The sequence below is a fragment of the Sesamum indicum genome, linkage group LG7 (genome assembly GCF_000512975.1).
Source record: "Sesamum indicum cultivar Zhongzhi No. 13 linkage group LG7, S_indicum_v1.0, whole genome shotgun sequence".
NCBI classification, from domain to species: domain Eukaryota; kingdom Viridiplantae; phylum Streptophyta; class Magnoliopsida; order Lamiales; family Pedaliaceae; genus Sesamum; species Sesamum indicum.
In genome coordinates, this window is record NC_026151.1 from 600,120 (window position 1) to 612,462 (window position 12,343).

Consider the following 12,343-nt stretch of genomic DNA (forward strand, 5'->3'; position numbering starts at 1 on the left):
CCCCCAAGCCTCGGCCGCTCCCATGGCTTGGGCGTGGCTTGTGTTGGCCTTATTTTCGAGACTAGAATCCAACGAGAATTTACGGTGGGGGCGCTTGAGCGGGGGTCTACAGTGTTGCAAGCGATCGATGTCCATTGCCATCATGTGCGCTGGACGCCTTCACATCCATAACGACAAACCATCGGGGGTGAGCTACGATTGCGATTTGCTAAAACATCGCCAACACGAGCTCCGTCCAAGCAAGGTTGGTCGGTCCGCTTATGCTTGTCGGCCTCCCCTCACATAAGCGGACCGATGTGGGTGCAGTCGGGATCCGACGGTCGAGGGTGCTTGTCGCTAGCGACGTTGAAATTAGTAGCTTATTGTGGGCAAGTGTCGGCAATCCCGGCATGCAAGGCTCCTGCTCAGGAGCTGGGGTATGTTTTTAGGTGCGCTTGCTAGTAGCTTGTTGCCTGCGAAAATGGAGGTGTCAAGGGCGGTCGGCGATGGCTTGCACCCCTACCCATCTGCTCCCGTTGGCACCCACAGAGCTTGGGTGTGTGGACCCCAAAATTAGTAGCCAGTGTCAACATTAAAGGCTCCTGCTCGGGAGCTGGGGTATGCTTCTGGATGCGCTTGCTAGTAGCTTGTTGCCTGCGAAAGTGGAGGGGTCAAACGGCAGCCGACGGCGATCTGCACAAGCAAGCTACTCTAGTCTCTAGGTTTGGGCTCCTCGGATCCCAACTTAGTTTCGTCTTGAATCTTCGTGCCTACTAGGGCATTGTTGGGCGTGCTTGCTGTCGTTCGCCTACCGCGATGCTTTAAATGTGTCTTGGGACGGCAAGCGTTGGCTTGTGTGCTTGGGTATTGCATACGTAATAGGCGTGTGAGTGGTGATTGGTGTGTGTGGGGATGTTGGATCTCTGCTCGGGCAGCGACAAAATCCCGTGCAAGCCGCTTCAATCGTTGGCCAAAGCGCGCCCTTGCCTTGGCCGCAGTCCGTTTCTTGTGTTGCATGCCCATTGCGAAGGCATTCTATTGTCCCGAACATCCTGTTTTTGCCTCGCGCTTCACCTCTCGGCGCTGCGGTGCGAGGTAGACCTCGGTACGCACGTTGTGTCCCATGTCCCGCGCATGGCCGCATGTGCTCGAGTTGTTGGCCCATTGTGTCATCGCCTGATCTCTTGGATGCAGAACACATGGTGCGTACGAGGACCTCGGCCTCTGTTTACCCCGAAAACAAGCGTGCTACTCTTCGTGCAAATGACGCCCGTCAACGTTTTGGGCTCGTCCTATGCGGGCGACGGAGTCGGTGAGTAATGCTACCTGGTTGATCCTGCTAGTAGTCATATGCTTGTCTCAAAGATTAAGCCATGCATGTGTAAGTATGAACTAATTCAGATTGTGAAACTGCGAATGGGTAATTAAATTAGTTATAGTTTGTTTGATGGTACCTACTACTCGGATAACCGTAGTAATTCAGGAGATAATACATGCAACAAAGCCCGACTTCTGGAAGGGATGCATTTATTATATAAAAGGTCTATACGGGCTCTGCCCGTTGCTGCAATTATTCATGATAACTCGAAAGATCGTACGGCCCTCATGCCGGGGATGCATCATTCAAATTTCTGCCCTATAAACTTTCGATGGTAAGATAGTGGCCTGTTATGGTTTTGACGGGTGAAGGAAAATTAAGATTCAATTCCAGAGAGGGAGCCTGAGAAACGGCTACCACATCGAAGGAAGAAAGTAGGCGCGCAAATTACCTAATCCTAACACGGTCTCACTGGCCGCTCCTTGGGCAAGACGGTCGATAGTGACTTGTGGAGGATGTGAGGGCAACTAGGGGATGCCGACCGGCATGCAGGTGCGCAAACGACCATCGAGCATAGACTTTTACCGATTGGGAATTGCAAAATTGTTCATATGGGAACTTCCTTGATGTGTAGGGATGCTATCCGCCAAGTATGAAATCATTCCGAGGACGTTTAGGCACGGAGATATAAGGGAAACGATCAGGCGCCACCCTGTCTGCGATCAGGAGAGAAATGCATGAGCAGAGTGCTTTATCCTTGGATATTTGCAAACTTTTTCAATGGCGAGATTCTTGGAGTGTTGGGAACAACTCCAAGATTTTTCAGAGTTAGACGGTCGTTTTGAGTATGAAACGACAAAGATGTTAAGAATCTGCTAGTGCAGTGGCGACACTGTTGTGTCAGAGTATTGCGCAGAAAATTCCTAGTTATGATGTGGAAATCGTAGGCTATGCTACGTTTCGAGTGGGACGTGATTTGGACGCCGGTTGAGGGAGATGCGAAAAACGTGCGCTCCTCGACCATTTTAGTGTCTAATCTTGGAACAAGGAAAAACTTTTTTAAGCCTATTATAAGGGGGCATGCAGTGGTGAGCTCCAGCAAGCCCTCCCCGTGCACGACGGCAGCAGCGGCAAGCAATGTTAGCTCTAATTGAGCATCTCTTTGGGGCATATTGGGGGCCTTAAAGAGCCGGCTCTAGGCATCTAAAAGAAGTGTTTAGAGTCCTCGAAAGGCATAGGAATCGGACGAGCAGCGTAGGGCCAGGATAGGCTACGTTGGGCGCAAAAGCAGTCGAGAAGTTTTGTGTAACGCACAAGGTTACTCCCGAGCTGCGAGATATCAGGGGCAATACCTCTCGTGCGAATGAGTGATCGAGGCAAGCACTCCAAGACATCGTGATCCAACTCATGGCACATGCTATAGGGTTCTAGCCATCCATTAAGATGAGCGGTCATGGCCGACGCTGCACTGTGGGCAAATTATGAAGCCACGTCGAAAAGCAAGATGGCATGTCGGGCATGTCGTGTGGGATCAAGGCAGGATGTCGGCATATCGAACGGGCCTCGGACTTAAGATGTGGTCTTACTCCGGTGAGACACAAAAGATGAATACGATCGAAGGCGTGCGCCGAGTATGCCCCGGGTGAGCATTGGGCATGAGACGGGAGTTGTGGGCGCATGCGGGGCGCCGTAATGCAGAGGCGGAGCGAGGATACTCCTTGCCATCGAGGAATGCGTTGGTGGGTTCCGAGATTGTGGGCGAGATGCATAGTGGAAAACTAGCTAGTTGGGGCCGATCGGTAAGAGACGCTAAGACGTGCGTGTCGAGAGCCTTGGCGAACATGGGCATTTTGGATAGGCGATCGCAAGGGCAAGCTGTGCTGCACAGGGATGCGTTCAGATGTCGTGCCAGCAAGCTTCAGTGTCGAAGACACGCGACGAACAGTCAGTAAACTCTGAGATGTGCGAAGGCTGGTCGAAGATTGTGTGTAACCTAAGACGCCGCACGGGCGAAAAATACATTCCACTGCGAGACAAAAGAGTCCACTTGTGACAGTTGGTAGAGGCAGTTGTGCCCAGTTGAAGATCTGGATTGGCACACGAGCTCTACAATAGGTAGAGGCAGTTGGGTTGAAACCGTCAGTCTAGACAAGATCACACCGGATTACGACCCAATTGTGTTGGTTTGTTTCCTTAGGCTTTAAAATGCTTCAGCAAGCCGATTATGAGACGATATGATTTTCGGGGATGTCTGCCATAGAGATTATGCTGGGTAGAGTCCTTTTGTGCGTGTTTGGGCTGCTTCAAAGAGTAAGCAGCTACGGTCCGATTTCGTTGTTGATGGTTGGCAGGTCGATGAGCGTCACAGATATGTCGAACGAGCTGTCAACCGTGTTCTGAAAATTTTCTTTTGGGCAGAATGATAATCAATTTCAGAATTCATCTTGGCTTCCCTGACGAGAGGGGGATATGCCGATGCGTTGGGTGGATTATGAGAGCCAGGGTTGCGAGATAAACAACCATGTGTGCGAAATCGCCGTAAGTCAGGAGGTGATCTAAGTGATGAGGACGTTTTGGTGGGCGAGATGCTACCTTATGTGGAGAGTGGTGGATGAAGGGCCACCTTCTGAAGAGATTTTGAGGAACCTTCCAAAGGGGAAGGGTGGGCATAAAAGTTGAGGTGCCGAGGTACAGTTGCACATGAGGTGCTTGGTACAAGCCACCCTTAGGGTTGCGAGGAGTTGACGTTGAGACCCCTTCATTTTGTGGGCAGTTCTCCGTGTGAGCCATGTTTGGCCAAGCAGAATTGTGGGATGAAGTGATGTTGTGGTAGATAAGGATGCATCTGGAGGAAAGACAACATGCTTCAAGAACAAGGGGGCATAAGCATCCGTTATATGAGAATAACAAATTCTTTGAAGCTTGAGTGGGGACAGCCCACTAAGCAGTGTATCGTCAAGAGCAAAAGTTTGAGCGGAATTAAGAATGTTCTTCGAGGGGATTCTGACACCATATTATGTGCTCTTTGGTTTAAGGATTTCCGAGGGGGACTATCGTGTGGAGCATTAGGCTCCATTGGCACCATGAGCGGCATTGTGCTACCGGGCGGGGATTCGAAAATCCTAATCTTGCTGTCGATGTTAGACATGGTGCGATTGGGGTGGGGAATGAAAACCGCAATATTGATGTGCAGTCGAATCGGGCGGGGATTTGAAAATCCTAACCTTACCGGTGCAGTCGGACCGATGGGGGTCTTGTGTTTGAGTTTTGCGGTAGGGTTAGGGACACAAAATCCTAGTCTTGTGTTTGTTGAGGGTGACAGTCCCATTTTCCATGCTGAGTCAAGAGAGGACTATTTGAAGAGACGTTCAGTCCACAAGCGGCATGGTTCCGACAGCGGTTTGCCGAGGATGGAAACACCTTGAGTGGGGGAGAGAGTGCGATGCATGCGCACAGACTCCACACTTCATTCGTTCCAGATCGATTCAGGTGTATTTGAGGTACTATTTTGAGGGACAACACATATCCAGGGGCGCACTTGACAGGACTTGGAGCACAGTTTGCTACCTACCCCTTGAAATTGTTGGGAAGAGAGTACAGAATGCATGTACAGATTCCTGACCTGCGTTATGAATGAGTGTATTCCGACACTAATCCATGGGCGCAAACAATCAGAGAGCAACAGTTCGAAAAGAGTGTAGAAGCATACACAGACTCCATCATCAGTTGAGCAATAGTTGGGAAGAGAGTGTAGAAAGGCACAGAATTACAACAATGGTTGAGCAACAATTGGGAAGAGGGTGCAAAGCGAGACATAGACTTTCAACTCTAATGGGCTACATTGTGGAAGAGTGTAGAAGAGTACACAGATTTCCAACTTAAGGCAATAATGCAAAATGTAGTGAATTGAGGCACTATTTGTGGAGAGTTATCCGCCATTTTGGGAAGAGAGATGGCCTGCGAGGGCTGCGGCGTCCGCTGCTTTTATGCCCTTGAGCGCTTCATCGTCTGTTGCCGTCCGCCTGCACGTGCGCACACCGGCAAGGTCTGCCTGCGCTGTCTGCTGCCGTCCGCCTGCAAGCATTAGGGCATCTACGGCCGTCCACCTCAACATGTGCACGTCGGTAGTGGCTGGCCTAGGCGCGTGCGCGCACGTCAGTAGGGGCTGCCAGCGAGCAAGACCAACTTATGCTGCTTGCCTGCGCACGCGAGCGCCCGCCTGCTGTTATCTGCCTGCAAGTGCTACGGCGTCTGCTACCGTCTGCACGCGAGCGCTGGGGCGTCTGTTGCCATCTGCCTGCACGAGCGGCCGTCTGCCACTATGATGTTCGTCGTCGCCTTCCATCATGCCGTTTTTCGACAATCTTTTGCAACATTCATTCCTATCATGACATTAGAATGTAAACACATCTTGCCCACGGCTTATCTGCTAGGTTTCGAAACATTCTGAAGCTTATTTTTCTAATTTTCATGATTGTGGGAAGACAATTGATAGTGCATTCCCGAAAAACATTGATTTGCTCCATCTGATAACTCGTACGAAAGTGCTCATGAAGATGCAATGCTTATATATACATCATATTTTTCCTAGAAAATAAGGAATTTGAATTGCTCGTGAAGATGCAATGCTCATGTATACATCATATTTTTCCTAGAAAATAAGGAATTTGAATGTGAACCCTCCAATTTTTCCCGATGCTTTTTCAAATTTTTGGGAAGTATAATATAACTGATTAATAATAAAATACATATTTTGCCATACAAATATGATGCATAAAAAATAAAAATATTATTCCACATTTTGCTCTCACTTGTCCAATGTGTTTTCATATTTTTCTCATTTTTTTCTATTATTTATTATTTTTTTAATAATGAAATAAATATTTTGATAGCTAAAAAAGAAATTATTTCAACAAAAGTGAATCAATCATTTGATTTTGAGGTGACATGCAAATTTTCATGAAAAAATATGCTATAATGCTTTAGAAATGGCAAAAAAGTGCCTTACTCAACCCTTTCAATGTCTAGTCCTGTCACAAGCCTTTTTTTTTAAGCCTATTATAACATGTGCACCCCGTAGCCTCCAAGCCTCGGCCCCTACCATGGCTTGGGCGTGGCTTGTGTTGGCCTTGTTGTGGCGGCATGAACCCGGCGAGCTTTTCTGGCTAGGCGCTTGAGCGGGGGTCTATGGTGTTGCGAGAGGCCGATGCCCATTGGCATCGTGTGCGCCGAATGCCATCATGTCCTCAACGGCAAGACTTGGAGTGAGCATCGACTGGGATTTGCTAAGCTTCGTCCAAGTAAGGTTGGTCAGTCCGCTTATGCTTGTCGGCCTCCCCTCACATAACCAGACCGATGTGCGTGCCGTCGGGATCCGACAGTAGGGGGTGCTTTTCGTCACTTATCGCTTACGACGCTGAAATTTAGTAGCTTAGTAGCTTGTGGGGGTTTGGCTATGCTTTTGGGTATGCTTGCTAGTAGCTCGTTGCCTCGAAAAATGGAGGCGCCAAGGGCGGCCAGCGACAGCTTGCACCCTCGCCCGTCGGCTCTTAGTGGCACCTACAGAGCTTGGGTGTGCTTGCCGTCGTCCGTTGCCCACGACCCCAAAATTAGTAGCTTGTGGTTGGCCAACGTCGTGGAAGATAGGTTTTTTTTTTTTTTTTTTTTGGTAAAAAGCTGCCTGTGCCTAGGCAGGGGGTTTAGCAGACCCTTACCTATTTATTACCTCAAAAAAAAAATTATAGCGTGTACAATTCGAAAACAGTAAACAATGAGTACTTTCTCCCTTTACAGTAAAAAATTCTAATCTATGTGCAACATCAGTGATTAACACTAAATAATAAAGTCTTCTAAGCCTAAAAAAAATAGAATTTGACCTATACACATGCCCATTCCTTTTATACAGTGGTCGGACCTGCTGTGTAGTGCCCCCCAATCTCTCACCCAATGCCCGACTAGAAATCAATCTCAAAGCATCACACAAGCTCACTGGCGAAGGTAGGGAGTATCCAGTTTATCAAGTCAGATAATGCTTCGCAGTACTCCCGTAATGTCCTTCTGATACATAACCCGAGTCATTTATTGAGAAGTGCCGTCCTTCACAAGATGATTAGCCGCTCCATTAGCCTCTCAAAAAATATGTCGTACGTCCGATCCTAATTCCTGTTAGAGCTACATAATGCGCATGATCAAATGTTGCACCTCCCACATCCTAGACGCTCGTGACTTTAAAAGTTGGAGAACTACGGTAGCGTCCACCTCAACCACTATGGCTGCTAAACTGTGTGCTCGAGCTAGTTCTAAACCACGCCAGACAATAGTAAGCTTTGAGACCACACTAGTGGTTGTGCCTAAAGCAAACTGGTATGCTAGTCGCAGCTGTCCAACTTCATCCCGAATAATGCCTGCCACTGCTGCCGGCTCGGGGTTCCCGAGCGAGGACACATCCGAATTAAGCTTGAACCACGTTAGAGAGGGGGTACTCCATCGTACCACTCTGGATGCCCGAGGCACCATCGGCCTGAAGCAGAAACCAATAGCTAACGCCCCGTGCAAGACACCCTTTCACTATATGCTCGTCTAGATCTGTACTGCATACGGTGTGCGGAGATGGCGCTAAACCTCCAATATTTTGCCCGCGGCCGTAAAATGTATCCCATGATATTTGGCAGCATTCCGCTGCGTCCAAATAGACTATATAATTAGAAATTGTATCAAAGTGCAAATATGCAAATCTAAGTGAAAAGAGTAGAGTATCGCCGGAAGTGCACCATACGAAGCAAGGTCCCCTATTTCACATAGCTGAAGCCCAAAGACGTTAGCAAAGTGCAACCGCACATTCTGAACTACTGCACCTTCTACAAACAAATTAGAGATGCTCTCCTTTGCCTCACAATATTCTCATTTTGATGGGAAACTAAAGCCCTTTCGCTTCATGCGTGCATGCACTGGGATCCAGTCCTGGAAAAGCCGCCACAAGAAGACGGACACCGTTGGCCGTAAGGAATAGTGCCATATAACTGGCAAAAGTTGCCGCTGAGGGGACGCCACTCGAATGGGCCAATGTCGTGGAAAATGTCCTGTTACTCGCCGCGGTCCACACAATTTTGTCCCTCTATCCCGCTGCAATAGGAATTTGGCATATAGCATATACGGTTTATGGCGGGACTATCCTGAAGATTCTTGGGACATTCCATTCTCCCTCATGCCAATAATAGCATACCTGTTTCATAGTGGCTAAAGGCTTCTCACAAGATTAATTATCATGCCAAAAAGACACTGACCCCTAGCCTAGAGTCCAGAATGAGAGGTTCGGCCATATCCCTAATGCAACATAGGCAATGCCAAACAGAGGAATGGTTGCGATTATACGGCACATGAGTAGGATGAAGGGTCCTACAATAGCGATCATGCAAGAAGTCCGACCACAACGATGATTTTTGATAGAATCGCCACCAAAGCTTTATGGAAAAAGGCCAAACATAATCTGTCAAACTTCGAATACCCAAACTACCTTCTGCTATTGGGCTATACATCTTATCCCAGGAAGACCAAAAAATATGCCGGCGGCTATTGTACGAGCCCCAAAAGAAACAATTGAATATGCGCTCAATGGTTATAAGACACACTTAGGTTGTAAGGGCGTAGCCTGCAACACACTTCGAATCAAGGCCAGCCTCCCTCCGTGGGATAGATTCGTCATCGCCCACCCCTGTAGCATGTCACGTGATCTGTAGATGAACGATTCAAACAAACATGCCTTCCTATTACCCTTGTACAGAGGGATTCCCAAGTATGTGACTAGGAGATATTTCAGCTGGTAACCCAAAACGCGTTGTACCTCCTACAACTATGACAACGGCACTTGTCGGCTCAGAATAAAAGAACTCTTTGCACTTTTATAAGTTGTCCCGACACCTTCATTAAGGGTATTAAGGTCCTTTGCCAGAGGATCCGCGCCTCTCTTAACGGACGGGTCGCGGAGGATCCGACCCGGTTCGAACAACAGTCTTGAAGACCCGGACAATCACAGTAGTCCGATCAGGACGCGAGCTAGCAGGATAAGGCCATGTGGCCCAGTCAACAGTATCCAACTGTGCTCTATAAATAGACTCAAAACACCGTAATTGAGGTAACTGTTCTGCATTTATTGAGATCGAATCTTGAGATCGCACACTTTTCTCTCGATGAACCTAACTTGAGCGTCGGAGGGTCATTGTCGGGGATGTGCCCGACGAGCTCATTATTCTTGTCTTATTCTCAAGGAACCCAAAATCTGATCTAGGTGGAGTTAGCTATCTGTGACGAGTTCGTGTCTCGGGATCGCTGAATTCGAGCCGGATCGGATCAATTAACATATAAAGATATATACATATGTATATGCTATATTATATATAGATGCATTAAAAACATATACTTATTTTTACAGATAAATGTACTAGCAGTTCTAGCACGCCTTTTTTATGTATATATAATACATATTTTATTTTTGAAATATGCTATAAATATGAGGAAAATATAGAAATCAATACATTATTTTTAGAAAGAAAGAAATAATTTATCAAGTAATGTAAATTTTGAAAAATTGAATAAGTTAGTAATTTTATCAGTTGAAGGATATTTTTGATTTTACAAAAAGTTAATACGACCGTGTCATTAACCGTTATTTGTAAGTGGGGACCCTTTTTCTATATTAATATATATAATTTAAAAATATATACATAAAATTGTGCATAAATTAACGTTATGCCAACAATTTATCTTATCACCATTTTCAAATCAAATGATATTATCAAATTTATGGTAATTTTGATATTTATCATAATAAGTTCTGAACATTAAAACATGTAGCTAAAATTACTAACAAACCCTTAAATTAATTTAGGTACCTAAATATTTCCTAATATTTTCTTTTTAATTAAACCATAATATCTATTTCACCGACTTCTCATTCCAAAATCATCGTCAACTTTCTTGACTTTGAATGGAATTATTTATTGTTCGGCTTCTAATGGTAATATTAATTAACGGACTATTTTTGTCTAATGATATTAATTCCATGTATGCAATCTGTTACATAAAATCCTACATATTATATTTTCAGCTTTTTTAAACAAGAAAGATACATATATATATATGCACACATGTTATTTAAAAATAGGAAAAAATGCAAACAACCCCTTATGATATCGCAAATGAGTAAATTATTCCCTTATAAAAAAATAAAATTAGCGATTTACCTCCCTATATTTTTAAAATACAACAATTTATCCCCCCCGCCCATAAATTTAAAATGAAGCAATTTACCTCCCTGTCTAAGGAGGTAAATTGCATTATCTTAAAAAATGTAGGAGATAAATTGCTGTATTTTTTCATATGGGAAAATATATCTTGTAGGTAGTTGAATGTAAAGTTTATAAAAATATTTTGGGATAATTATACTACCATCTTTAAAAGTTAAAATTATTTACCCAAATACTTTATAAAATTATAAGTATGTCAGTTGATGGGGGTGTCGATCATTATTTCCCTCATAGGATATATTTGTAAAATCTTTGTTCTAAATAGGAATTATACTTATAAAAGGTAAAAAATAATTTATGTAAATAAATGTAATTCAGAAAGATGCAGCTCGTAATCTACTTTAACTATTAAGACAGCCCTAAACATTAGTAAATTGTAATATTTTAAACATCTTTGTCCCTAAATAGTTTAAAAATATAAAAAACTGTGTGATAATTATATGAAAATTAAGTTCCTATATACCCTCTCTCTCATCAAATAATTTTTGTGTGAGAGCTTTCTGTGTTGGTGTGTATATATATAGCACTTCCACGTCCACAAGTGAAGAGCTGAGAGAGAGATATGATTAGGGTGATATATCACTTACTCTTGCATAAAAAAAGAGTAAAGAGAAAACCGAGAGTGAAGAAGAAAGAGCGTAAAGATAGAAGATAGAGTGTAAAGATAGAAGATGTGTAGAAGGCGGGGATGAGTGTGATATGGGTATTAAATATGAGTGTGTGAGAGCTCTCAGAATCAAAGAGAATTTGGAAAAAATGAAGCAATTGGGTTTGAGTATGAATACTTTAGATCAAGCAAAAAGAGTATTCCGTCAAGACGTTCCACTCCCAATGGTGGAAAAGAAAAAGCCTAAAGTCCCCACTGTCCCTCGTCTTCATAAGGATGCCATCAATCGTCGTACTTCTCCAAGGTCTCTCTCTCTCTGTCTCTCTATCTCTGTGTATTTGCATGTGTATAAATGTGTTGTACGTACTGTTAGGTTAGTGAAGAAGCATCCATCATCGCCGGCGGGGGATGGAATTTGCATAGAAGACAAGGAAAAAATGAAGGTTGAAATTGAAGAGGTTTATACGTCAGAGTATGAGAAGCTGTTGGGTGACTACAACAGTCCGTGGACCTTGTTTGATGACCAAAGTGTCAAACGTTTGTACGATTCTGTTAATGGGATTACTTGTCATCAATGCAGGTCAACGCTCTACTAATACTAGGACTTAATTTGCAACCCGTCTCTGTTTTTTGTCAATTTTCTCTCTACATAAAGCACTCTAATTTTGTTTGTGTGGGCAGGCAAAAGACACTTGGTCCACGCACAGAATGTAGCCTATGTCATCGTTCACATGGGAGATTATGCGGAAAATGCCTCTACATAAGGTCATCCCACAAATTTTTGAACTATATGGAATTTTTAAACAAAGAAGAAAAATAGTTATAAGTTTGAGATAGAAGGAAAAGAGGGTTAATTACGTCGTTGTTGGGTGCAGATATGGAGAGAATTTATTGGAAGTAAAAGAGAAGGAGAGTTGGAAATGTCCGGCGTGTCGGGGAATATGCAATTGCAGTCGTTGCCGAGAGCAGAAGGGTTGGCCGCCCACTGACTCAGTTCATGACCATATACGTATCTTGTGAATGATCTTCATGTTCATATATTCTATTCTTACAATTACGTACTAATCAAAAGACAATTACAGTGAAAATATCATTAATATTAATTCATGCTAGCTGATCATATATACATATATGTGT

General features: G+C 44.5%; 1 protein-coding gene across 1 annotated transcript; it reads left to right on the forward strand.

The window, feature by feature from the left end:
- On the forward strand, positions 11,299 to 11,970 carry LOC110012326. Its single transcript, XM_020695449.1, has 3 exons — positions 11,299 to 11,510; positions 11,580 to 11,773; positions 11,888 to 11,970. The coding sequence occupies exons 1-3, from the start codon at positions 11,299 to 11,301 to the stop codon at positions 11,968 to 11,970; spliced, it is 489 nt and encodes a 162-aa protein (XP_020551108.1).

Excerpts from the sequence above, each read along its gene's own strand:
- LOC110012326 (XM_020695449.1), top strand. The coding sequence starts at position 11,299 with ATGGGTATTAAATATGAGTGTGTGAGAGCTCTCAGAATCAAAGAGAAT. Across the intron at positions 11,511-11,579 it reads AATCGTCGTACTTCTCCAAG|GTTAGTGAAGAAGCATCCAT; the intron begins GTCTCTCTCTCT and ends ACGTACTGTTAG. Across the intron at positions 11,774-11,887 it reads TTCTGTTAATGGGATTACTT|GCAAAAGACACTTGGTCCAC; the intron begins GTCATCAATGCA and ends TTGTGTGGGCAG.